This window comes from Lipophrys pholis (assembly GCF_963383615.2).
Source record: "Lipophrys pholis genome assembly, chromosome: 9".
In the NCBI taxonomy this organism is placed as follows: domain Eukaryota; kingdom Metazoa; phylum Chordata; class Actinopteri; order Blenniiformes; family Blenniidae; genus Lipophrys; species Lipophrys pholis.
The window spans coordinates 29,310,009-29,335,529 of NC_137639.1; the positions used below are offsets into that span (position 1 = coordinate 29,310,009).

The 25,521-nt window shown below is 49.7% G+C and overlaps 2 protein-coding genes across 3 annotated transcripts; both read left to right on the plus strand.

The window, feature by feature from the left end:
* The first annotated feature begins 1,430 nt into the window (after positions 1–1,430).
* Positions 1,431–12,055, plus strand: iqgap3 (IQ motif containing GTPase activating protein 3). Its single transcript, XM_080472037.1, has 38 exons — positions 1,431–1,592; positions 1,875–1,962; positions 2,161–2,317; positions 2,878–2,955; positions 3,175–3,251; positions 3,328–3,395; positions 3,490–3,603; positions 3,680–3,852; positions 3,931–4,012; positions 4,091–4,254; positions 4,371–4,458; positions 4,542–4,705; positions 4,873–5,033; positions 5,233–5,348; positions 5,424–5,587; positions 5,674–5,764; positions 6,354–6,521; positions 6,590–6,732; positions 6,843–7,013; positions 7,095–7,178; positions 7,252–7,323; positions 7,403–7,472; positions 7,561–7,769; positions 7,865–8,017; positions 8,100–8,263; positions 8,352–8,576; positions 8,658–8,798; positions 8,902–8,986; positions 9,080–9,312; positions 9,444–9,576; positions 9,666–9,768; positions 9,848–9,974; positions 10,129–10,216; positions 10,302–10,514; positions 10,603–10,763; positions 10,852–10,977; positions 11,390–11,498; positions 11,576–12,055. The coding sequence occupies exons 1-38, from the start codon at positions 1,565–1,567 to the stop codon at positions 11,687–11,689; spliced, it is 4,905 nt and encodes a 1,634-aa protein (XP_080328163.1). The 5' UTR covers positions 1,431–1,564; the 3' UTR covers positions 11,690–12,055.
* Positions 12,056–12,698: 643 nt separating this feature from the next.
* gon4lb (gon-4 like b) lies at positions 12,699–25,455 on the plus strand. 2 transcript variants are annotated; one of them, XM_080472038.1, is made up of 30 exons: positions 12,699–12,811; positions 13,073–13,157; positions 13,326–13,459; positions 13,562–13,636; positions 14,591–14,635; positions 14,770–14,808; positions 15,575–15,682; positions 15,809–15,907; positions 15,979–16,104; positions 16,193–16,412; positions 16,612–16,713; positions 16,934–16,974; positions 17,061–17,164; positions 17,793–18,012; positions 18,110–18,196; positions 18,919–19,108; positions 19,329–19,479; positions 19,911–20,061; positions 20,157–20,273; positions 20,347–21,279; positions 21,491–21,713; positions 21,798–21,955; positions 22,750–22,947; positions 23,051–23,194; positions 23,904–24,218; positions 24,322–24,420; positions 24,492–24,624; positions 24,744–24,969; positions 25,041–25,143; positions 25,225–25,455. In XM_080472038.1, exons 1-30 carry the CDS (start codon positions 12,788–12,790, stop codon positions 25,321–25,323), a joined length of 4,749 nt encoding a protein of 1,582 aa, XP_080328164.1. In that variant the 5' UTR covers positions 12,699–12,787; the 3' UTR covers positions 25,324–25,455. The 2 variants fall into 2 exon arrangements, with proteins under 2 accessions (XP_080328164.1, XP_080328165.1); XM_080472039.1 differs by having other exon boundaries at positions 23,904–24,206.
* The last annotated feature ends 66 nt before the right edge of the window (positions 25,456–25,521 follow it).

The following is a 25,521-nucleotide window of genomic DNA, read 5'->3' on the forward strand; positions in this document are numbered from 1 at the left end:
TACTTATAGAGAATAACATTAAGAGTCATCTTTTGAATGACGGCGTCCATATCATTCTTTTGGGGTATGGGAACCCATCCTCGTGAATAGGTTCATCACTGTGCCACGGAGGGCTTTCCCAACAGGTGGGAACTAGTTTAAAAGTTATGTCATTACAATGTCACTGCAGCACTAGATTGCAACCCAAGCCTTTAAAAATCTAATTGACAAAACTACAACTCAAGTCAAGTCCTTTATTTGTCACCAGCACCAACAAAATAACATATTACATGACATTAATAATAATTAATAAAAAAGAAGAAGAAAATGTTGGCACACAAAAGATAAATAGATAAATAAATATGAGTAGACCAGTGTTGAACAGTGCAAATAAACAACATATTCAAGGCCTAAATATCTTTTGACACAGATTCTTCCATTCAGCATTGCAGAAATCCGGCCTCAGGCTCTGATCTTGCTCAATTTCCTCTTCACATTGCTCCAAAAACTGGTCCCAGAATGCAGTGTAAACCTTCACCTCAGTGTGCCTCATCTCAGGGCACCTCAGTGTCATTAATAGCTGTTTCTTTAAAAAGTCCATCTTTGGATTCATATCCACGGTGCCGTCATCTATAAATTCAGCTCAGAGCTCTTCAACAAACTGTATTGTGTGAACTGATGCATGCCATGGGTTCTCTGGAGTCTCGGAGTCTCCAGCCGGTATTGATGGGAGAGGCTGGCTGCCTGTGATTGTGTCCAGTCTATTTTACTGCTAGAACAACACATGCACATCAAAGACACAGGAAAGGACTGTGGACAATGAGCTGAATGGGCTGAAACATCATCACTCTTACAATGTTTAGTATGACTAAAAACACAATGAATCATGTTCTTATGCGTCTCAAGCACCTTGTCCTAAGATAATTTTAAATTCCATTTCCTTAGCTCTTAACCATGTTTACATTCTAAATATGTTCTCTTTTTCACTTCAAATGAATAAATAGAAATCCTCTTCTGTAGTGTTACGTTAAAAGCACAATTATATCTGATCAAGAAAATAGTGTGAAAATATAATCGTTTTAAAAAAATTGAGGTTAATTTCTGCATGCAATGATTCATCTTATCTGTTCTTTCAGCATTAGAATGTAAACTTTAGTCAGTTATCGTCTTGTTTGTAAGATATTATTGTTTTCTCTTGTTATTGCTTTTCATCTTCATTATCATTGTCCATATGCTTTAATTTTGCTACTCTTTTATTTACCGTCCACTTGCTGCTGCGCCAATGTATATTTCCCTGTCGTGGCCACGGAGCTGTGACGACAGAGATTTGGACCAATCAGGGAGCAGCATCAGAGATTTGGACTAATCAGAGACCAACAGCAGACAGTTGGACCAATCAGGTGCAGGCGGCAGTTTTTAAACTGTGACAGGAGTCAGCTGCAGACAGTTTGGAGCTCGGAGCGACTCGCCGTCACTTTTCTCGCGGTTTTACCGGGAAAACAAAATCCGTAAACGCTGCGGAAACCAGGAGACTCGACAGTCGGTCATCCGTCCCCCGAAACACCGAGCGGAGCAGAGCAGCGACATGGCGGAGCCCGCTGCCCAGAGCCGCTGTGAGTGTGTGTGTGTGTTTGTGTTTTCATGGTTGTGTTCCATGGTGTGTAATTCTTGTGTTCCATGGTGTGTAATTCTTGTGTTTCATGCTGTGTAATTCTTGTGTTCCATGGTGTGTAATTCTTGTGTTTCATGGTGTTTAATTCTTGTGTTTCATGGTGTGTAATTCTTGTGTTTCATGGTGTGTAATTCTTGTGTTTCATGTTGTGTAATTCTTGTCTTCCATGGTGTGTAATTCTTGTGTTTCATGGTGTATAATTCTTGTGTTCCATGGTGTGTAGATGAGCGACTGACAGCAGAGCAGATGGATGAGCAGAGGATCCAGAACGTGGCCTATCAGTACCTGTGCAGACTGGAGGAGGCCAAGAGGTCAGTGTGTGTTTATGTGTGTGTGTGTGTGTGTTCATCAGTACTGAAAGCAGCGACTCGGATTTAAACAGAAGAAACCTGCTGATCATGTTTATTAGCATTTCTTTAGATGCTTAGACAGATACGCGTCGCCTGCCAGCCTGGATGTGACGACCACGACTCTGACCCGCTCTCACCTCCGACTTGTTGCCTTCTCAGGTGGATTGAGGCGTGTTTGGGGGTGGAGCTTCCGGCTCCCACCGAACTCGAGGAGGGGCTGAGAAATGGAGTTGTTCTGGCCAAGCTGGGTCATCGCTTCGCTCCAAATGCGGTTCCTCTGAAGAAGATATTTGACCCTGATCAGCAGCGATACCAGGTCACATGACACACCAAACCTATGAACCTAAAACCTACAGCAGCTTCACCAGAAAATGGTCCAGGGTGTTCTGAAGCAGCCTTAACTAGAACATCTATTAAATAGAAAAGAAGAATAGAAATCTCAGAGATGTTACAGACGACAAGAGCCAGTCCTGCAGACTTGTTTAATGTGGAAGCTGTAGGTTCTCCCGGTTCTTCACAGTGGTACTGGACGTCAAAGTATTACTATCCAGAGTCACGAGATGTTTTAGATAAGTTGTCTCTCATATGTTTTGTGAAAAATATAATGACTTCCGAAGCAGCAAATTACAGCTCATCCAGGTTTTTAGGTCTTTAAGACAAAGTTGTAGTTTGATCAGTATCATCTGGTTTCATAGATGAATAGATCTGTGTCATCTGCATAACAATGGAAGTTAATGGAGTGTTTCTTAGGAAGCAGGTATAATGTGAATGGATGAACCATTCAGCAATCCAAAATAGTTGCTAAGAAGACTTTGGTATTGATTGTCTAACCTAACCTAACCTAAACATTTCTGTCGTTGTGTTTGCTGCATGCAGGCGTTGGGGCTGCAGTTCCGCCATACTGACAACATCAACCACTGGAGGAACGCCATGACGACGCTGGGACTGCCCGCGGTCAGTGAGCTCTCCGACTGGACGGAATGTGAACCGGCTGTTGTCGACGGTGTCATGAGTGACGGCGTTGTTCGTCTAGTTTGTCATGCTGTTTCTGATTGCACCATTATAAACAATAGCAGCACTGTTTGTGTGCTTTATGATGTTTTCTTTCATGGTGTTTGTGCAGTTAGTGTTGTTTGTCTTGACGGTGTTATTATTTTATTTTTCTGTTGTCAGATTTTCCAGCCTGAAACTACAGACGTGTACGACAAGAAGAACATGCCAAGAGCCATTTACTGCATCCATGCACTCAGGTCTGTCCTGTCCTGTCCTGTCCTACCCTGTCCTGTGCCTCAGTTTGTGTGTGTTGACCACGGTGCCTCTTTGCAGTCTCTACCTCTACAGACTGGGTTTGGCTCCGCAGATTCACGATCTCTATGGAAAAGTCAAGTTCACAGGTAAAAATGAAGCTACAGAGCGAGTCTTCTTGCATCTCTGTGACTGTGAACCAATCGCGTGTGCGCGCGTGTGTGTGTGTGTGTGTGTGTGTAGAGGAGGAAATCACCAACATGAAGCTGGAGTTGGATAAATACGGGATCCAGATGCCCGTCTTCAACAAGATTGGAGGGATCCTGGCCAATGAGCTGTCGGTGGACGAAGCTGCAGGTGGAGAGCAGTGCTCTGATTGGCTGTGAGTTCAGTTGAAGGTTTTTCAGGAGTAACCTGCGACCTCTCCCATCAGTCCACGCGGCGGTGGTCGCCATCAATAAGGCGCTGGACAAAGGGGACGTGAGTGTGACGGCGGCGGCTCTGAAGAACCCCGCGGCGCTGCTCACCGACCTGCACGAGGGGCTGATGGCCGTCTACCAGGAGCTGCTGAAACAGGCGCGCAGCAAAAAGGCCGGGCGCGCCACGGTGAGATCCCGATGCCTTCATTTCATTGTTTTTACAAAACTCCTGTTTTGCACCAGTTAATGAGTGTGTGTGTTTCAGGCCTCGGACTCTCAGGATAAAGACATGTATGAGGAGTATCTGACTCAGCAGGAGATCCAGCAGCACGTCAACATCTGCAACGGTAAGACTCGGGGCTCCGCCCACTTAGAGAGTGAGTGCTAGTTAACGGTGGTCACTCATGACGATCGGTGTGTCTCAGTTCGCTTGGCCCTGGAGCAGGTGGATGAAGCTCTGGACGCTGCAGACGAGCTGGCTCTACTGTCGGCACTGCAGCTGCCGTGTTTGGCCCTGAGAGGCCTCCGTACCCGCAACGGCCCCTGGTACCTGGATCAGCTGACCACAGACCGACAACAGAAGGCGCTGGTACAGACACACACGAAAAAAATATGCCAGTGAGCGGGGAGCAGTGGATTTCTCACCCTGTCAGAACTACAGTATTTAACAATGTCCTCTCTTGTCACGCTAACCTCTGACCTCAGGACCAGGGCTCTGTTGATCCCCTGGAGTCTGACGAGCTTCAGGAAAGCGTTTCCCTGGCCAACCAGGACGCTCAGAGAGCCGTAAACGGTGAGACTTGGCCTCTCCGCACCAACGTGCATCTGTACCTACACTAGAAACACCAGCTTACTATCAGCGTGTCTCGTTTTCAGAGCATGCAGCGCTGCAGAGCATAAACGAATCCCTGCACACCAACGACGCCAGACACACGGTCAGCTGCCTGATGACCTCTGACCTCCAGCTGCCCGAAGTGTTTCCTTTCGCTGCAGCGCTCTATCACAGAGAACTGCGGCTGCTGCAGAGACGGAGCCCCGAGGTAACTGCAGCCGAGACGGAGCCCAAGACCAGAAATTTTCCAGATGACTAACTGCTCTGTTGCTTTAACAGAAAAGAACAAACGTGTCATCTCTCGATCTTTCTCCTGCAATCTAGATGAAGTTGAATTAAACTTGTTTTTCATGTGATACCCGTTGTCTCCTGTAGGGGGAGTTGCACTTGGAGGAGCTGTATGTCGCTGTGGAGATGCTCTCCGCTGTGGCCCTCATCAATCAGGCCCTTAAGGCGAAGCATTCGCAGCAGTTCAGCAGCTCATTGGTCAATCCCTCTGCAGGACTCTGTGACGTCGACCCCGACCTGCTTCACAAGTGAGACTCTTCTGCCCCATTTACACAACGATCAACTGAAAACGTCAAAAGTTTCACATTTAGAAACGCTGTAAAAATGTCATTTCAGTGTCTCCAGTATTGTTGTGTAAAAAAACTTCCAAAATGCAACAGGTGTGACGTCTTCACTGCAGGTGAACACACACCTGCAGATGCTGAGAACTCTGCCTTTGTTGTTCAGGTACTTCGAGCGTCTGATTGGTGTGAAGCAGCATGTGGGCGGAGACATGCTCACTTGGAATCAGCTGCAGGAAGGAATCAACTTTGTCAACAACTCGGCGCAGGATGAGCATCAGCGTACGGAATCGACACTCACAGATCGACAACCCGTTTTGCCCGTGTCCTCTGTCTGATCCTCTTGTCTGACCGCAGAGCTGCTGGCGGTGGGGCTGATAAACAAGGCTGTGATTCGAGGAGACGTCCAGCAGCTGCTGTCCGCTCTGCAGCTGCCTTCCTGCGGAGTGGAGCAAGTTTTACCTGAACACACCTGCAGGTACCTGACGCTGCTGACCAGAGCCCAGCAGCACAAAGCTCAGGTAAACTGCACAAGATGCACCTCGCCCTCAGAATGAACCCAGCCGCTCTGTCCTGATGTCAACGTGGTGTCCTCCTCGTCCACCAGGTGAGCAGAGACCCCGGAGCTGAGCTGTGGTTGGCTGATATTCAGGAAGCAGTGAGGAGAGCCAATCATGACAGTCAGAAGGCTCTGAAGTGTGAGTATGTGTTTGGAGATCTGGAGAGCGTCTGTAAACCACACGAAGGGCGATGCCAACATTTTCAAGTGAATTCGGAAAACTTGTGTTTTGGGTGCTCAAGTACGTGATGGTGGTCCTGAAAATGTGACTCTGTCTCTGTGTAAACAAGAAAACGCAACTTCTGAAATGCTTCTAATTTGCACAACAGCTGGAGTAAGTAGTTCTTCTGCACATGCTCAGTAGAAAAGCAATAGAAAAAATGTTTTCCTCCAGGGTGTCATGACTCTCAGTCCATCTTCTCCTGGAACTCGGTATTTTTTAAAGCTGAAATTACCCATAATAACAGTCCAGCTTCATTGTCAGTACATACAAATGTCTATTTTCTCCCATTGTTGATGTTGATAACATTTTTATTTTTTCTCTGCACACGTGTGTGGTTTCATTACGAAAACAACACCCACTAGTGGCCTGCCATGCCAACTACATCGTTTTCAGCGTTTTTGTTGTTGTCGTGCAAACTCTTTTGGAACGAAAACATGAAAACGATGTGTTTTCACTTGAAACGTTGTCCTATAAATGGGGCCTAACACCTGTTGTGTGTCTGCAGTGTGTTTGTGGCTGGCCGCAGTGAATCAGGCTGTGAAGGAGAACCGAGACAAACAGACCCTGAGAGTTTTGTCTCTTCCTGACATGGAAGTTAGAGGAGTTTTATCGGAGTGCGCCACGGAGTACCAGAGAGAGCTGAGAGCGCTGCAAACACACCGCACCAAAACAGGTAACATCACACACATACATATAGGTAACACCACCAACGCACAGAAGTGAACGTGTTTGTGTTTGTAGGTGACAACAGGAGTCCATGGGTGCGTGTGCGGCTGCAGGACGACTCTTTTTATTATTTCCACCTGAACAAACTGGAGGGAAGCTGGAAGAGACCCAATGACTTCAAACCCAACTCCATGTTCATGGACCAACACCAGATACAGGTCTCGCACGCACATACACATACACACACACACACACACACACACACGCACACACGCAAACACACAGAGTGTTATCCCCTGTTGTATGACACCATGTCCTTCCCCTGCAGGAGGTGGTGGCCAGCGTGACGGCACAGCACCAGCGCGGCGCCATGTGGCGGAGCAGTGAAGCCCTGCTCGTTGTACTGCAGGCTCGCTGTCGAGGGTTCTTGGTAAGAAGGCGGCTGGAGGCTCGGGGCCACTTCCTGCAGAGTCAGACGCCCGCCGTCCTCATGATCCAGGTGAGACGAGTGGATTCCATCAGGGCCGCGTCCTGAGGTGTGGCGCCTGTGTCCAACAGTCCCCGGTTCTGTGTTCTTCAGGCTTACTGGAAGATGTCTGTCCAGCAGAGGGCGTATCGCCGCCGCCTGGCCTTCCTCCATTCCCAGTCCAGAGCTGTTGTCACGGTAACGGCCTCTTGTCTCCGCCTGTTTTGTGTTGTCGATCGGCCACCGCTTAAACTGTCCTCTTTGTGAGCAGATCCAGTCTTTTGTGAAGATGTGGCTGCAGAGAAGAAAATATCGAGCTCGACTTCGTTTCTTCAGACGCAACGTGAGTTCAGTGCTCTGACGTTCAGCTTGCAGTTAGTTGTTAGATGCGTAGTTTCCGTGGTAACGGCGTGTGTCCGCAGGTCGACGCCGTGATAAAGATTCAGGCGTTCTTCAGAGCCAACCGAGCTCGGGGGCAGTACAGGATGCTGGGTAAGTCGACTGATTTGTTCACCAGCGGAGGCGAGCGGAGGAGGACCCGTGAGTCGTCACTAAGCCCCACCCCCTTGATCTGTCTCAGTGCACTCGGCCACACCCCCGCTGTCCGTGGTCAGGAAGTTCGTTCACTTACTGGACCTCGGCGACGGTGACATCCGAGAGGAGGCGGAGCTTCTCCGTCTGAGGGAGGAGGTGGTGAGGAGCATCCGCTTCAACAGGCAGCTGGAGGCGGATCTGGACCTGATGGACCTGAAGATTGGCCTGCTGGTCCGCAACCGAGCCACACTGCAGGTGATGGCCCAACCAAGAACCCAGATCTGCTACCATCCTGCTTCACACCTGTACCGCTGCTACAAACCTGTTCGTGTGTGTGTGTGTTCACGCAGGAAGTGGTGTCTCACAGTAAGAAACTAACAAAGAAGAACAAGGAGCAGCTGTCGGGCATGATGGATGTGGAGAGAAGTAAAGGACTGAAGGCTCTGAGCCGTGAGCGGAGGGACCGACTGGAGGCCTACCAGCACCTGTTCTACCTTCTGCAGGTAACACACACACACACACACACATACACACACACACCTCTGGTGTACCCGCTGTACATAACGCAGTGTGTGCGTGTCTCAGACGCAGCCTCTGTACCTGGCCCAGCTGATCTTCCTGATGCCTCAGTGTCGCTCCACCTCCTTCATGGAAATGTTGATCTTCAGTCTGTTCAACTACGGCTCTGACCGCCGCGAGGGCTACCTTCTGCTGCAGCTCTTCACCGAGTCGCTGCGATACGAGATCAGGTCAGTCCACCCAACCGTACCTGTGTGATGTCACCCTGTGACTTGTCTGATGACCCCCACCTCTCTCTCTCTGCTTTTTGGCGATCAGACTGAAGGTGGACCGGCCTCAGGACATAGTGACGGGGAATCCCACCGTCATGAAGATGCTGGTGAACTTTTACCGCCACGCTCGTGGTCAGAACACGCTGCGGGAGATGCTGGGTCCGGCACTGACGGACGTCCTGCTGGACCGGACCCTCAACATCAGGACCGACCCGCTGGACGTCTACAAGACCTGGATCAATCAGACGGAGACGCAGACTGGACAGAAAAGGTCAGAGCCGAAAGCCGGTCCGTGTCGCCTGTCTGTCTCTCCGCTCTCTCTCACCCGTCTCTCACCCGTCCGTCTGTGCAGTTCGCTGCCGTACGAGGTTTCTCCTGAAGAGGCCCTGTCTCACCCTGAAGTTCAGAGACGCATCGACATCGCCATTATCAACCTGAAAAACCTGACGGACAGAGTCCTCAAAGCCATCACCACCAACCTCCACAGACTCCCGTAAGATTATGTGTGTGTGTGTGTGTGTGTGTGTGTGTGTGTGTGTATATCTATATACAGGCTACAGTGTGTGTACACTGCAGTAAATCTGTGTGTGTTGCAGTTACGGTCTTCGTTACACAGCGAAGACGCTTCGAGACGCCTTGCAGGCCAAGTTTCCTGACGCCAGCGAGGACGAGCTGTACAAGGTGAGAAGGACCCTCTGTACCGAGACCTGCTTCAGGAATCGAACCTCCGATCCTGACACCAGCCCCGCTCTGTGTGCACCGCTGTGTCTGCAGATCGTTGGCAACCTGGTCTACTACCGCTACATGAACCCGGCGATTGTGGCTCCGGACGGCTTCGACGTCGTGGACCGGTCAGCCGGCTCTGCCCTGCAGCCCGAGCAGCGCCACCTGCTGGGAACAATCGCTCGCACGCTGCAGCACGCCGCCGCCAACAAGCACTTCCACGGAGACGGCTACCACGTCCGAGCCCTGAACCAGTACATCAGCCAGACCCACCGCACATTCAGGTCCGACTCTGCACACACTTTCACTGAACCTTGTTTGTCCGCCAGTGGAGGGGGTCAGGTGGGCTGCACCTCCGCATGCAGGGCAGGTGAACCTCAGGTTCAGGTCCTGATGGTTCTGTGTGTGTCGGCAGGAGGCTCCTGGTGTCGGTCTGTGACGTCCCGGAACCGGAAGACCGATTCGGAGTGGACGAGTACTCGGAGCTGCTGATCGTCAACAGACCCGTTATCTACATCTCCGTCAGCGAGCTGCTCAACACACACAAGGTGAGGCCAGTATGGACCGCACCGGGTCCTATTCTGGGGATAATCCTCATCCCTGGACCTGCATGCCCACTGTCTCTGTGTCTCTGCAGCTGCTGCTGGAGCATCAGGAGGTTTTGAGTCCAGACCCCTCAGACCCTCTCAGAGTGCTGCTCAAGGACCTGGGACCAGTTCCTACGCTGCAGGGCCTCATAGGTACGACAGCTAACAATACCGCCTGTTCTCTATTTGACGCCCCCCAACCTGACCCCGATGACCCCCCCCCCCCCCGCAGGAGAGTCTGCATCGGTGGAACCAGTAACAGAGTCCAGCAGGATGGAGGTCTCTCTGACCCTCACCAACAAGTTTGATATCTTCAGTGACACAGATAATAAGCCCGACACCCGAGGACTCCTGCTCAGGTCTGTTAGCACATTAGCCTGTCTCGCTAAGCTCTATTGGTGCATTAGCACATTAGCCTGCCCTGCTCAGGCGCATGAGCACTTTAGCCTGTTAGCACATTAGCCTGTTCTGCTTGACTTATCCGTCAAAGGTTTTCTTATTTCACTGCTTCAGCACCAAGCAGCTGGTCATTGACATCATCAGGACTCAGCCGGGTGATTCTCTCGGCCACATCCTGAGGACAACTCACTCACCTGACCAGGTAACGCTCACAAATTCACAAGAACTCTGCAGAAACCCGCCACTCTGAGGTGTTTTAACCTCGTGTGTGTGCCTGCGGCGGTCAGGAGGCCTGCCACGACTGGCTGATACACCGCCGACTTCGTCAGGACACTCGAACACCTGAGAAGCTAAAGAGGAACGAGTCGTTGGTCGCCAACGGCAACCTGAGTTTGGAGGAGAAGAAGAGGAAGATCCTGAGGAGTCTCCGTCGTTTGGAGGGGCTTGGCGTCCTGAGGGCGCCGCACGCCGAGGACCAGATCCTGCAGATAATCGCCAAGGTGACGCTGCCACATCCTCAGTGCCTCGTCGAATACGTTCCACCTTTTCTCTGCTGCTACTGCTGCTGATGCTACTGTTCTTCCTCAGGACATCCGTCAGCAGCGAGTGCGGCGTCAGCGGCGGGGGGCGGAGCTTGCGAAGCTGCGTCAGACTCTGAGCAGCCTGCAGGTGAAGAGCAGCTTCCACAGCGAGCAGGTGGATTACTACAGACACTACATAAACAGCTGTCTGGATCAGCTGACCTCCAGGTACACACACGCGCCTGTGTGGTTGAACTTGTGTGTACTCGACCATCCCTACGCCGTTCATTTATTTTATGATTGGTCTTCTTTGCAGTAAATCGACCAATAAGAAGGCAGCAGACAGTAAAGGAAAGAAGACACTTCCTGCTTTGAGCTACAGCGCCGCTCGTCTGCAGGAAAAGGGAGTGCTGTTGGAGATCGAGGACCTGCCGGCTACACAGTGAGGACACACATCAGACACACATTGCATGTAACACACACACACACACAGTGAGGATACACAACGAATACACAATGCATGTAGCACACAGTGAAGATACACAATGCTGGTAAGAGACAGAGTGAGGATACACACATACAGTGGGGACACACAATACATGTATAAATGACACACAGTGAGGATACATAATGAATGTAACACACAACACATGTAACACACACACAAGTGTAACATAAAAAGCACATTTACTGTGTTGTCAGTTTTCTGGTTGTTAGGATGTTTTTGTAATTTTGTGTTTTTGATATCGTTGTCTGTTTTGACTTCATCAGTCCACATTTCCTTGTTGTTTTAGTTTTCTTGTGTCCGTGTTGTGTTGTAGTTGTTGTTGATGATGTTGTCGTCTTGTGTCCAGGTTTAAGAATGTGGTGTTTGACATCGTTCCTGCGGCAGAAAAGGGAAGTTTCACCGTCAGCGCTCGCTTCCTGGGAGTGCAAATGGAGGAGTTTGTGATGAAATATCAGGTAAAGCTGCTTCACTGCCTCACAAACTGCACATCCAGGCTGGTACAGCTGAATAACTGTGTGCGTTTGTTGTTCAGGACCTGCTGCAGCTGCAGTACGAGGGCGTGGCCGTGATGAAGATGTTCGATAAAGCCAAAATCAATGTCAATCTGCTCATCTTCCTCCTCAACAAGAAGTTCTTCAAGAAATGAACGGAGTGTCTCTTCCCTCACTATCCTGAGAATCATGTTTATACTTCAACATACTACAGAGTGAGACATCCCTACACTCATCTTTGAGAATCATGTTTATACTCCAACATACTACAGAGTGAGACATCCCTACACTCATCTTTGAGAATCATGTTTATACTCCAATATACTACAGAGTGAGACATCCCTACACTCCTATATTTTGAACACATATTCACTCCACTGTTTTCACGACTAAGTGAAACACCTTTTATGCACATATCTGTTTTTACAAGTTTAATGCTTTTTTTATGTCTGTCCTGTCTTTATATCCATGTCTGTGTTGTTGATTTTGGAAACAAAAATAAAGTGAATTTTTTTCTATTAAAAACAAGTTCTCTTTTTATTTTCTCGCTCTTGTAGATATGTGCTCTTTCCTGTTTTCCAAAGCAAAATCAAAGCGTTTCCACTTGAAACGTATCGTGTAAACGGGGCCTTTATCTGTTCTCTCTTGTAGTTTGTACTCTTGTCTACTCTTTTCTGCATTCCCTCTTTACTTTTTTTTTTTAACTCTGTGCCTACATTTTCCTCCTGTCATCATAGCTACTACTTGTTCATAAGTAATCACCTTCTGACATGGGAAAAATTACAAATTAGACAACAGGACTGTTTACTGGGGACAGACTACACATTTCTGAGGATGTGTTGGTACAATTAAATAGTAAGTGGAATTCACTGCCTAAGCATTTTTTATTGTTAATCACCCATTCATACACCAATGGATGCTATGCAAGGTGCTCAGTCTATCTAATTGGAGCAATTTGGGGTTTAAGGTCTTGCTCAATGAGAAGGGGAATCGAACCTACAACCTTCCAATTGAAAGACAATCACTCTGCTAATCAGCCGCCACCAAGGAGGAACGAAACACAGCCTGGATTCCACCATGGACCTCCTTGTGGTGACTAAACTTCCGAGGCAGCAGGGGGCATTAGAGGGTTTTCCATGCGCCGCTCTTATTGTGGAATTCTCCGGGCGGAAATGTTGTGGAGGCTCAGTGCGGATGGCAGTGGCCGCGGCTAACTCCGCTGACCGAGCGACCGGAGCTGTGCGGCCGGTCAGATGGCCGCAGACGGCCGCTGGAAGGTGAGTTCCCCTCCCTCACTACTGCCTTACTCACCGGAGAAAAACATGGCTGCTCCCACGCGGGGCCGCGCCGTGCGCCTACTCGCCGAGTTCCGCCACTTTAGCCTCCTGCTAATCAGGCTAACAACATCCGAGAGCTCGATCATCTGATCCCAGCTCTGTGTGTCTGAGACATTAATGGTTTAAAGTCTAAACCCTGTTTCAAGTTGTCCCAGAAGATTGCTTCTAATTATATATATATATTTAAATTAATTTATTTAGAGGAAGGCTTCTGCAGAAGATGTGACTCCCCGTGACGTCAAACGTGCCACAATGACGTCACAGGCAACGTCCACACCTGGGACAGGTGAGTTCATCTGAATCTTTAGTCGATAATATTATTTGCATTCCCCTGGCATGTTCAATAATGCTCAAAATATCTTTGTTTATGATTATTAATTAAAAAAAGGTGAGTTCAACTGTCCACAGGCGGAGACGTTGAGAAATGCTATAATTTTGCGTGTGCACTTGCTAGGTGGACGGGCCCAGTGGAAAGACGTGGTAGCCATGGAAATGAGTGACAACGAGCTTGGACAACTGGACAGTGACCTGGACATGAAGTCCAAACGGCTTAATCTGACGTCCAACAACGTGCGCGCCATTCTGCACGTGAGTGACGTCAAATCTGCCCTCAGAAAAATTCACAGTAAACAAACAGTGATCAGTCCTCTGATGTCTGTCTCCATTAATCTGTAATCTGTCTCATGTCAGGAGGTGATCACTCATGAACATGTAGTAGCCATGATGAAGACGACCATCAGAGACACTCAAAACCTGCCGATGTTTGTGAGTCTGTCTCTCTCTCACCCTACATGGGGTGTTTTTGTTTGTGTGAGGAACTTTTGATATATGTAATAGCTTATATTTATTTATTTTGGTTCTGGAAAGAAGTTCCTCTTCTGACTGAGCTTGGAAGCAGTCTGCCAGGCCTGCTTCTTTCAGGAAACCAGTCAGGTTATCATTGTATGCCGACGATATCACCGTTTTTGTTTCTATAAGGCAAACTAACTTTGTGTGAACGGGTGTCCTCAGCAAAAGTCAACTAGGCTCAGTGTGAAGGGCTTCTTCTTCATCATGGATGGACAATTAAAAGCTGGGCTGCAGTGAAGCACTGAGGGAATCAAGTGCCTGGGAAGAACTGGAAAGGTTTGGCTGAGCGAGTCCGTGCACGATTGTCTCGTTAGACTTTGCGTCCAGCTTCAGCCGTCTTATAGGGGGAGGACTTTGGTTGTCAACAGCCTGGCTGCGTTCATGCTCTGGCACCGATTCACTGTGGTTGAACATCCTGCAGCTCTGCTAAGGGACCTACTAGACCAGACTAATGAACTTCCTCTGGGGTGGAGCCTTTGTACTGCACTTTTCTCTGTCTAAGAGAGGTCAGGGACTGACTGACCTTCTTCACAGTTGACTACCAGTGGAGGGTGGTGCATAGCTACAAACAGACAAGTGGAAAGACTCAATTTTTTTCTTCCAAGCTGAGGAAACCCTTGATCATCTCTGGTCAGAGACTGACCTCCCGCTCTGCTCTTCTGCAGATTAGCTGAGTTAGACCAAATATTTCACAATAGCCTCTTCACCTTTAGACCAAAGTCCTTGGTAACACAATGCCGGAATGTCTACAGGAATCATTTTTCTTATACTTTAAATATGAAAACTGGATCAGTAATGGGTTGGTTTAAGATCTATCTGGTGTCAGTTTTTCTCTCCATCTGCCTAATTGCCTGTCTTCTCTCTCATCAGGAGGCTAAGATGACCCGGTCTAGACTGAAACAGACCATTCAGCAGGTAGAGATCATTCCAAAGTCTTCTCTGGTCATTTTTTTTAACATGTAGACCAAGAAAAGTCTTTTTAACTTGTCGGTCTTTGTCTTTGTTGATTTGTTTTGTTTTGTTTTGTTTTGTTTTGTTTTGTTTTACAGCCACAAGACTGGAGTCAGTCAGTGATGAACACAGTCAAGGTAAGATCCTCCCGTGTCTCCTTATGCCTGCCGGTCTTCTTCTATTAAGAAATATTTCTTGAGTGTAGACAAAGTCTGTCTCTCTCTCTCTCTCTCTCTCTCTCTCTCTCTCTCTCTCTCTCTCTCTCTCTCTCTCTCTCTCTCTCTCTCTCTCTCTCTCTCTCTCTCTCTCTCTCTCTCTCTCTCTCTCTCTCTCTCTCTCTCTCTCTCTCTCTCTCTCTCTCTCTCTCTCTCTCTCTCTCTCTCTCTCTCTCTCTCTCTCTCTCTCTCTCTCTCTCTCTCTCTCTCTCTCTCTCTCTCTCTCTCTCTCTCTCTCTCTCTCTCTCTCTCTCTCTCTCTCTCTCCATTTTCACAAACGGAAGGAAGGTCCTGATGATTCTGCAATGTGAATGCTGAAAGTGATGTTACTGTCAGTGGGTGCATATAGGACAGGACAGAAGTGATTGTTTTTGGCCAGAAAAAAAAGAATTGATGGAAAAACTTGAATCAGTGGTTTTCTTTTCAAACAAGATGGATAAACTTGTTTAAACAAAATATAATTGAAAAATGCTGGTGCCAAAGTCTTTACTAACCCCAGGAAACTGAAGTCACTCAGGTCTCTATTGGGCCACGCAAAAATGGCCCAAGCAGGTACAAAATAAAAGACTCTGAACGTTGTTTGTTTAAAGTCGGGGTGAGAACCGACTTCAGCTACTATAAACTGGACGACAACTTACCAGTTTGTCTGCAACTGAAAAATGTTGTGCTCCGTCTCTCTCTCCTGCAGCCTCCTCAGTTTGTGGACATTGATCTTGAGGATGATGAAGACTCCTCTGAAGAGTATTGTCCAGACGATGAAGATGATGAGGATGATGAAGAGGATACAGCAGAGGAGGCGAGTTCCCCTTCATCTGTCAGCCACTAATGACAGAGTAGCAACACAACCATTAACAAAGAAACCGCAATGACACGAGTATGTATGTTGGCATTTACAAAATAAAAGTCTGCTTTGTGTTCTCAGAGTCTTCTCAGTGACGGCGACAGCTTGACTTCACCTCCCAGAATTCACCACGGCTTTCATGCCAAACTACTGGCAGATCAGATTCAGGGACCCCTGCAGGTACTCTGACCTCTGACCCTGCAGGTGACCTCTGACCCTGCAGGTCCCTTGAACTCTGACCTTTGTTCCAGACAGGCGCAGGCGACCTGCGGCATGAGGTGAACTTGACATCAGGTGCTGAAAGAAATTCCTTTCTGGAGAGGCTGAACAATGTGGAGGCGGAGCTTGATTACAGCTCCACCTACAGCTATCATTCGGTACTACCAATCTGTCTAACAGGTTTTATGATTCACTGGTCTGTCCCCTCCCTGTCGGTCGCTCACCTGTCACTCTCATCTCTCTCAGTCTCTGGACAGGAGAGCTTATGATGACGGGGATGAAGGGGGTTTGGCGTGCCGCACACGCTCCAAACTGCCTCTGGTGAACGTCCCCCTGGGTCAGCTGGAGGCAGAGCTTCTTGCGCCTGACATCACAGCCGACATGTACGAGGAGCACAGTGCGCAAGGACAGGAGGACCGCCATTGGACGGAGTGGCTGCAGAGTCTGATGGCACCCGATTGGGAAGGTCTCTGACTCATCGTGTTTAACCTCGGACTATTCGTCTTTTATCTCGGACTATCCGTCGTTTACCTCAGGCATCCCTTGTTTTACCTTGAATGCCTCGTCTTTTACCTCGGACTACTCGTCTTTTACCTCTAACTTCTCATTTCTGTCATTGTTCACAAGGACCGGTTGTATTTGACTCCTTGTTGTTGTTTACTCAGAGGAGGTTGAAGACGAGGACGACCCCGAATACGACTTTGTGAAGGACCTGGCTGAACCCGACAGGGAGGACTACAGGACAGACCGAGCTGTGCAAATCACCAGTAAGAGATCTTTGGAGTTGACGCTGTAGGAATTTCGGTTATTTCTGTTGTATTTGAAAAAAATTATGAAAGACTTCATCTTTGTTGTAATTGATTAATGTTGTAGTTTATGATTGTTATGATTGTTTATTTTTGTTCTTGATGGTTAATTGTCATCATCTGTTGTTGTTGAGGATAGTTTCTTCCGGGTTTATTGGATGACTGGCTGTGTGTTTTTCAGAGAAGGAAGTGAACCAGCTGCTGGAGGAGCTCTTTGACACGGTGAGGCCAGCAGGTGTACGGCAGGCGTCCTCATTTCTGCTATGACTAGTTCGTCCACTGATGTTTGCTGATGTTGGCTCGTCCAGCTGCAGGAGGACGAGCCGGAGGACGAACCGGAGGAAGAGCAGGTGGAGGAGCAGGTGGTGCTGTCACAGCCCCGACCAAAGTTCAACGTACCTCAAGCTTTACGGTAACTACATACACATGCGTCCTCCTGTGGTGACGATATATTGAACTGTAGTGACGGTGCGCCCCGCCGGTAGGGACTGAACCGTTCATTCTCCCAAACAGATGGTGCATTCGTTACTAGGGACCAAACTGTTCTCCCATTGACACCGGGCACCCCCCCCATTAGGACTGTTTCTTCTCCTATAGGAACCGTTCTTTCTTCCGTGTGGGCGCTGTGTCCTCTGGTAGAGAACCTTTATTCCTCTTGAGTGATGGTGCTTTCCTCTTGAGTGATGGTGCATTCTCCTGAAGAGACAGGATAGGAACAGTGCATCCTCCTGCAGGGGCCAATCGTTCTTCCATAGGGACAGTTTCCTCTCCCATAAGGATCGTTCATTTTTCCATAGGGACAGTGCATCTGCTGTTAGGGACCATCCGTTCTCCCGTAGGGACGGTGCAGCAGAGCAGTGCTGTGTCCGTTTGGGTCGGGAGGAACAGTAACATCCTTGCTGTCGCTGCTTTCTCTGTCAGAACTTGAACAAGTAGCTGGCTGAGAGGAAACAAGCTCCGCCCTGTCGTGCTGACGGCAGGCTGATTGGTGCAGTGGCTGCTGGTTCCCCTCACAGATTGTCCCTCTGTGTGCTCTGTAGTTTCGAGGCACCGTTGGCCAACATGTTGACCGAGCGCCGGCAGACGGTCAGAAAACGGTTTGAGGCGCTGCAGCACAGAAAAGCCTTACAGGACACCACCAACTGTGTCCAAGGCAACGCCACCCAAAAGGACAAGTTCACCACACCCACCCACCAGCTGACCTTTTTATTCCATCTGGACCATGGCCACAAACTGCAGTTGCAGCAGCAGATCCAGCAGGTACAGTAACAACGCTGCTCGCACTCATCGATCCTGGTCCCGGTCCTGAAGGCTTTCGAGAATAAAATCACGATATAACCAGAGTTTGTTTGTGCAGCACGTTCAGCTACTGACGGAGATCCACCTGCTGACCCGCAACATCTCCACCTTACTGCCTCAGGCCAACACCACCAAACACTACCTGGTAAGTAAATGACACCAGACACCACATGGTGAGTAGCCGAAATGTGTTCACGCTAATGTGGCTATGCTAACTATTCATAGGGTGCCTCCGAATAATCCCTCTCATCTCCTTTCCTGTCCACTTTTCCTTAAAAGGAAAGGAGTTAGGAGACTTCCTAAAGGAGTTAGGGAAAGGCGATCACATTGTTTTGACAATCGGACCGGACTTCCACTAGATCATGTAATAATAATCTGACGGCGGCGAAGGATAGTGACGTCTGCCGTAGTGAAAACACTACAAATTTCTGTACTACAAAACGGATATTTCTAAGACTTTGCTCCGTGCCTCTAACCAATGATATAATCTCAAATATCACAAGGTTTGAATGTAAATCAAAGGAAAAGATGAACTAAAGGTAAACGGCTGCCAGGTGAATAAAGAACCAATCAAAGTGAGAATAGGCTGCACAAAGGAAGCATCAGTGTTTCTAAGTTCTAAAGGAAGCATTGAGCCTCCTTTCCTTAGCTTATAGAGAATTAAAATGCTCCTTATCATGGCTGCCACTTTAGCACTTCCGGAGTTAAGGAGAAGTGGATAGGAAAAGAGATAGGAGGGATTATTCGGACGCTCTCCTCGTCTTCCTTGTAACATCGACACTCTGCTCTGATTTACTTTGATGGAGGACGTGTTGGACGTCCTCCTGTTTGTAGAACTAAACTCTTGAGTGTCTCCTCCCCCAACAGGAGGAGCTGCAGCAGTTTGCTCGGCGTCGGGAGGAAGTCGGCCTCCCCTCTACGTTCAGCGTGTGTAACCTGAAGGGGGCGCTGGACCTCCTGCAGGAGGTGGAGAAAAGAGAGGAGCCTGCGCCTCCTGCTGCTGCTCCTGCCGCCTCCAGATGCCGCTGGCTCCCCACCATGACTCCTGCTACCAACAGTAAGTTCCTGGTTTGGATTGTGGTCCAAGTTCTACTTCTGTCCCCGTTTCTGGTTTTGGTTCTCGACCTGATTCTGTCTTCGCTTGCGACTATGATGTGGTCCACCTCCTGTTTATTTTGTCCCGGTTATGGCCACGATCCTGATCTTAGTCCTGATCCTGTGTCATTTCTGAGCCTGGTTCTGGTCCAGATTCTGACCCTAGTTGTGGTTTGGTGTAGGCCTGGCGTTCCCCCTCCTGCCTGCTCACTCCGCCTGGCTGCTTGCCACCAGACCCGCCTTCCTGTACCCAGAACTGCTGCCCGTCTGCAGCCTGGACCCGGCCCTGCACAGCAGAGGACACCGCAATGTTTTTACTGCTGGAGAGGAGGGGTACATACACCCACGCACACACACCCACGCACACACACACACACACACACGCACACACACACACACACACACACACACACACACACACAAAGCACATAAACTGGAAGTACTCAAATATTAAAATTACTCAAATGTAACAATTACCTTTGTAATCGTTTTATATTTCATGTTAAAGAGTGTTTAATGAGCGACTTATGTTCAATGAGAAGTTTTGAAAAGTTCTCTCCTGTGTGCTTAAAGTATTTGACAACAAGATAATTTATAAAAGTATTGTTGTGCCCCCTAGTTCAACACAAATTGAACGGAATGTGAATATAGACCGATTTTGACTGATCAGGTCGGCACACATGAGGCACACAATGTCCAGACACAGAAGTGATGCAGTCCTCGGGTGTGCTGTGACACTACATTTCCCATGATGCTCCTGTCAGACTCATGGCTCTCGGACTGAAGCACTTTGAGAGGACGGTGCAGCCGGAGCAACTGATCAGCTCCTACCTGCTGTGCAAGACCCCGTGGAGCTTGAAGAAACACCTTCGAGACCTGAGCGGCCCCAAAGCGCCGCCGGACCACCCTGTCAAGGTGACATCATCGTGACATCACTGCACACTGTGCTGCCATCATCCGTGCATGCGCATGGTGGAGTGTCTGTGACGGTGAAGTTTGTTTTTCTCTAGATGTTCCTGAAGCAGGGGGTCGTTCCTCCGCTGCCGGTCGCCTGCAGCAGGGTTCAGCCTGGAGACCAGCGCCCCCCAGTGGACAGAAACACGCCCAACATGCCCAACTGGCTCAAGGTCCGTCAGCTCCTGGACGTGCATCGGCGATAACGGCACGTTAACTAACCGGTGCCTTGGTTTCTCCTCACAGAACAGTCAGGGGATCATACAGAAGACGCGGCGCGGGGACTCCTATTACTCCCCGTATCTGCCCGCTGATGTCACACTCAGACTTCATCCTTATTGGCTGAAAAGGGCGTTGCAGCCCCGGTCGCAGCCCCGCCCCCACAGGCGCCTCTTCAGACTGGCGCACACCACCTCTCTGCTGCCGCTGGCGAAGGCGCTGCCTGACGGACCGTTGAACAGCCAGCCAGTCAGCTCGCAGGATCCTCCTGCGTCATGTGTCAGATTTCCCTCTGATTGGTCCGCTGCCTCAGGAGCCCCCGCCATGGCCCCACCCCCCATGTGTGGGGCTGCTCCATTGGCTCGTGTTCGTCCAGACCCCTCCCACCCTGTCCTGTCCTGCATTCCTATTGGAGAAAATGTGCCCTCCGGCCCCCTCCCCCACCACCCCATGTCCAGTCTCACCTCTTCAAATTCCAAAATGCCTTGCTCGGCTGCTGCGGTGAAACCGGGTTTCATCCTCCTCCAGATGGTGTGGGGACCACCTGCTCCTCCAACCACCACTTCTCAGCATGTAGCGGGGCTCCACCTCCTCGCACCAGTGGAGGGAGGGGAGGAGCAGAGACAGGAGAGGACAGGTGGAGAGGAGGAGAAGAGACATGGAGGATCAGGAGAAGGTGGAGAGGAGGGGAGGAGAGAGGGAGGAGCAGGAGAAGAGGGGAGGAGAGACGGAGGGGGAGAGGAAGGGAGGAAAGACGGAGGGGGAGGAGAAGAGGGGAGGAGAGATGGAGGAGCAGAAGGAGGTGGGGAGGAGGACAGACAGCCAGGGAACGGGGGAGGAGACAGGGAGGAGGAGGACGAGGAGGAGGAGGACTTTGATGACCTGACGCAAGATGAGGATGAGGAGGAAGTGATGTCATCAGCGTCGGAGGAGTCGGTGCTGTCGGTTCCTGAGCTACAGGTGAACTTTAACTTAGAGTGTGTGTGTGTGTGTGTGTGTGTGTGTGTGTGTGTGTGTGTGTGTGTGTGTGTGTGTGTGTGTGTGTGTGTGTGTGTGTGTGTGTGTGTGTGTGTGTGTGTGTGTGTGTGTGTGTGTGTGTGTGTGTGTGTGTGTGTGTGTGTCTGTAACAAGCTTGACTCAGTGACACCTCCTCCCATCGGTCCTCCTGCAGGAGACCATGAAGCAGCTGACCTGGCTGGCAGCAGAGCGCCGCCTGTGTGGCGACGGCGACTCGGAGGAAGACCACTCCCCAACTTCTCAGGAGGAGGAGGACGAGGATGAAGACGAGGGCCAGAAGGAGGAAGAATCGGGAGACGGCAGGAGCCCCAAGGAGGAGACGCTGTCCGGAGAGGGGACGCCCAGAGGAGGACGGAGGTGTCCGGGACGAGGACGAGGTCTGATCTTCCTGTGAGGCACTGAAGCGATCTGAATGCTGTGACGGCGTTTCTAAACGTCCTCTGCGTCTCTGTCGTCCGCAGGCCGGACTCGTCCTCTGGGAGGCCTCAGGAGGACGCGGCAGGAGCGTCTCAGTAAGGACGCCACCAAGCTGCTGCAGCTGCTGGACGAAAACATCGTTGAAAACGACCCGCACAGAGAGAGCAAAGACACCGCCTTCGCCCAGAGTTACCTCAACCGGGTGAGACGCCCTGTCCCTCCGTCCTCTTGTTTTTCCTCTGTGCCTCTGTGTTTCAGATTTCTTTTTATTGGGATGCAACAACAGGTCCAGGGCAGATATCACAAACAAGGCTTCCATAAGTTCTCCTATATAACAAAATAATAGAACTCGTGTAATTGCAGGACAACCTGACAAAAAGTAAAGAACAATACTGTAATCAACAATAGACAGAACTTTAAAAAACAAAGAGAGAAATAAAGAAGAACAAGCGAAAAACAATGAGGTATGCTGCCTAGTGGTAATATATGTAAAAGCTGTTTGAATGACAAATGATTTACTTTCCTCATTGGCGCCCAGATCTTCTTGTATTCCTCCAATCTGTCTGTCAGATTGGAGTGTTTCTGTTAGTGTTGTTATCCAGTGGCGAGAAGACGCAAGATCTTTCCCCTTCCAATGCTGCAAAATCAATTTCTTGGCACAAAGAAGACCATGAGATAGTAACTGATATTGACGTTTTGAGAGTTTTTTTTTTTTTTTATTTATTTATTTTTTTTATTTTCTGATGTGACAAAATAAGATTCTGACAGGGTCGGGTTTCACTTGTACTTTCAGGAGCTTTGAAAAAAAAAAAAAGATCTCCAACCAGAAACCCTGTAATTTCGGCACAAAACTGCAATAAATCCCAGCTGTCCTCTGTACATCTGTCCTCTGTGCATCTGTCCTCTATCAACTCTTCATCCTCCCTCCTTCTGCCCTGCGGCTCCGGGGCTGACCAGGGATGGACAGACTGTATTTGTGACCTCGTGTGTCCACAGGTACGCGAGGCGCTGCAGGACGTACCTGATCAGGTGGAGGAGTTTGTTTTACTGCTGAACCAGTTCGAGCAGGCGGGAGACGAACAGGAAGTGATGCTGCTGTTCAGGAGGCTGCGCTGCATTCTGGGAAACCGCACCGACCTCCTCCGCGACTTCGCAGCGTTCCTGCACCCGGAGCAGGCGCTGCACTGTGGACTGGTGAGTCCCGCCGCCGCCGCCACCTCACACGTAGCTCCCACGCACGTCGACGTACGTCTTCAGGAGTGTCGTTCTGTGGATTGTGATTGGTCGTCTGGTGCAGTGGGAGGAGCAGCAAGCGTTCGAGCGCAGCCGGCGGTTTCTGCGACAGTTGGAGATCAGCTTCGGGGAAAATCCATCTCATTACCAAAAGATCATCAAGGCTCTGCAGACCGGGCCGGACCTGAGTCCAGGAGGCATCCATGAGGTACCGCGAGCTCGCCTGTTTAATTATCACTAATACACACACACACACACACAAACACACACACACACACACACACACACACACACACACGGACCGCCGTCCCCCAGGATGAGCTCTTATTGACCCAGTTAAGAACATTTAAAATACACTTAACTACAATACTTTACCAAAAAATATAGTTTCAGCAACAAAGTTTACGTTTGAAATTCTGTGAAATTTGTCTCTGACCAGCTCAAAGGAAAATGTACAATCTCTTTGCTTCAAACTCTAAATGGTAAAACTCCATCATGGCCCTCAAGAAATGAGCAACACATTCAAGAATTCCATCAAAGAAATCTCTAGTCTTTACAAATAAACCCATCAGAATCAGAACTAGAGAGCTCTCTGAGCACAGTGGACCTCTTAACAATTACACGATGATCAAATCGAGGCTTTGGAAGCAACCATCTCACGAGAAGAACTGCATGAAGCTGTCCGGCATATGCCTGATGGTAAAGCTCCAGAACCCGAGGATTATCCTTCCCAACTCTACAAAAAGATTCTGGACTTTACTCTCGCTAAGGTTTTTTAGGAGGATTAAGGAGTTTTTCACTCTTTATACACAAACTGCACAAATACCCGCCTTCTTTTAAAACACTCCCACCTCGCCATCGATCTATATCATGAATCGTTATTATAAAAGTTATTATTGGTGGTTTTCGGTTTCCAGCTCAAAGCTCAGATGGCAACGCTGCTAAAAGGCCACACCCACCTACAGACGGAATTCTGGGTATTTTTTGATGAGCTCCGCCCACCTCCGGCCCGACCCGGACAGTTTGAAGATGCTCATTGGACAGAGGAAGGAGGGGGCGGGTCAGAGTGCGGGGAGAGCATCGGCCAGTTGCCAGGGGGCGGAGCCGGTGGAGACTTTGAGGAAGTGACGCTGCCCGAGCTGGAAGAGGAAGAGGAGGGGCTTAAACATCAACCAATGACGAGCCGGCGCCAGAGGAGGAAGCTGGACACCACCTACAAGGTGCACCTGGTGGTGGGTGTGTCTAGGGCTCTGATTGGTCGGATAAAGTGTGTGTGTGTGTGGGGGGGAGGTGTTTGGGGTTGTGTGGTCGGTTTAAAGTGTTGTGTGATTGCAGGGCTGTGATTGGTCGGATAAAGATTGGCCTTGCCTCTGTCGCGATGTGAAGATGCGCCGACATCGGAGGAAGGAATGCCCCCGTTGCCATGGTAACAAGGTGCGTAGGGCCTCACTTGTTTCAGGTGTTGGGGGGTAAACACGCGGCTCACCTGCTGCTCTCGCCTGCAGGCCTCGGGCGGTGTTCCCCGGGCCATGAAGAGTCTGGACCCCCTCTACACCCAGATCGGCTTCGCCCACGACGACGCCACAGACAAAGACCTGGACCTGGACCTGAAGGGGGGCGACGAGAGTCCCACTCCAGGTGAGTGTGAGTCGGCGCCACACGGCGCCCTGGCTGTCCAGCCTAAACCGTTGGAACCGTGTTGTGTCCGGTCACAGTACGCCGCATTGCATCATGGGAAGGTCTGCTCCCTCTCACAGATGAGAAGGAGGAAGAGGAAGAAGAGGACGATGAGGAGGGCGACGACGATGAGGAGGAGAGCCCCACGATGAAGAGGAAGCGAGAGGAGGCGCCACTGTTACCCTCTGCCACCTCCTCTGCTCCTCCTCGGCCCGGCGCTCCTCCTCCTCCTCCTCCAGACCCCACGGTCTGTGCCAAGAACATTTCGCTGACAGCGAGCGGGGAGAAGGTGATCCTATGGACCAGGTACTCCTCCTCCTCTTCCTCCTCCTCCTCCTCCTCCATGAGGACCGGCTCTTATTGTTTTTGTTTTACAGAGAAGCTGACCGCGTCATCCTGACAACGTGTCAGCAGGAAGGAGCCAATCAGAACACGTTCCAGGCGATCTCCAGTCTGCTTGGAAACAAGACTCCCAGCGAGGTGATTGGCTGGATTTAATTGAACTTTGAACTTTCCCCCGGTGCTTCACGGCGTCTCACTACCTCTTCCCGGTGCTTTCAGGTCTCGCACAGATTTCGGGACTTGATGCGTTTGTTTCGGACGGCGGCTCGTCAAACCAGCTCCGAGGACGAGGCTCCGCCCACTGAGGCGGATGACTGACAAATCACGAGGAGCCGCAGCTCAGCCATTTGATATTTGTAGAGAAGTTATTGTTGTTGATAAAAGACTGCCTTTATTTAATGTTTTTGTACAAATATGACGTTTTTTTAATAAATCCGGTTTTCATCCATGATTCTGGTGTGTGACTATTATGTTTTCTGTGATCTACCTCTCAGGCCTGATGAAGAAAATCTGGAT

What these genes read in the sequence shown, in the direction of transcription:
- iqgap3 (XM_080472037.1), top strand. Translation starts at nt 1,565, where the DNA reads ATGGCGGAGCCCGCTGCCCAGAGCCGCT. An exon ending in GTCGGTGGACGAAGCTGCAG is followed by an intron (nt 3,604 to 3,679) that starts GTGGAGAGCAGT and finishes CTCTCCCATCAG; the next exon opens with TCCACGCGGCGGTGGTCGCC. An exon ending in GCACGTCAACATCTGCAACG is followed by an intron (nt 4,013 to 4,090) that starts GTAAGACTCGGG and finishes GGTGTGTCTCAG; the next exon opens with TTCGCTTGGCCCTGGAGCAG.
- gon4lb (XM_080472038.1), top strand. Translation starts at nt 12,788, where the DNA reads ATGGCCGCAGACGGCCGCTGGAAG. An exon ending in CTCAAAACCTGCCGATGTTT is followed by an intron (nt 13,637 to 14,590) that starts GTGAGTCTGTCT and finishes CTCTCTCATCAG; the next exon opens with GAGGCTAAGATGACCCGGTC. An exon ending in CCCAGAGTTACCTCAACCGG is followed by an intron (nt 21,956 to 22,749) that starts GTGAGACGCCCT and finishes GTGTGTCCACAG; the next exon opens with GTACGCGAGGCGCTGCAGGA.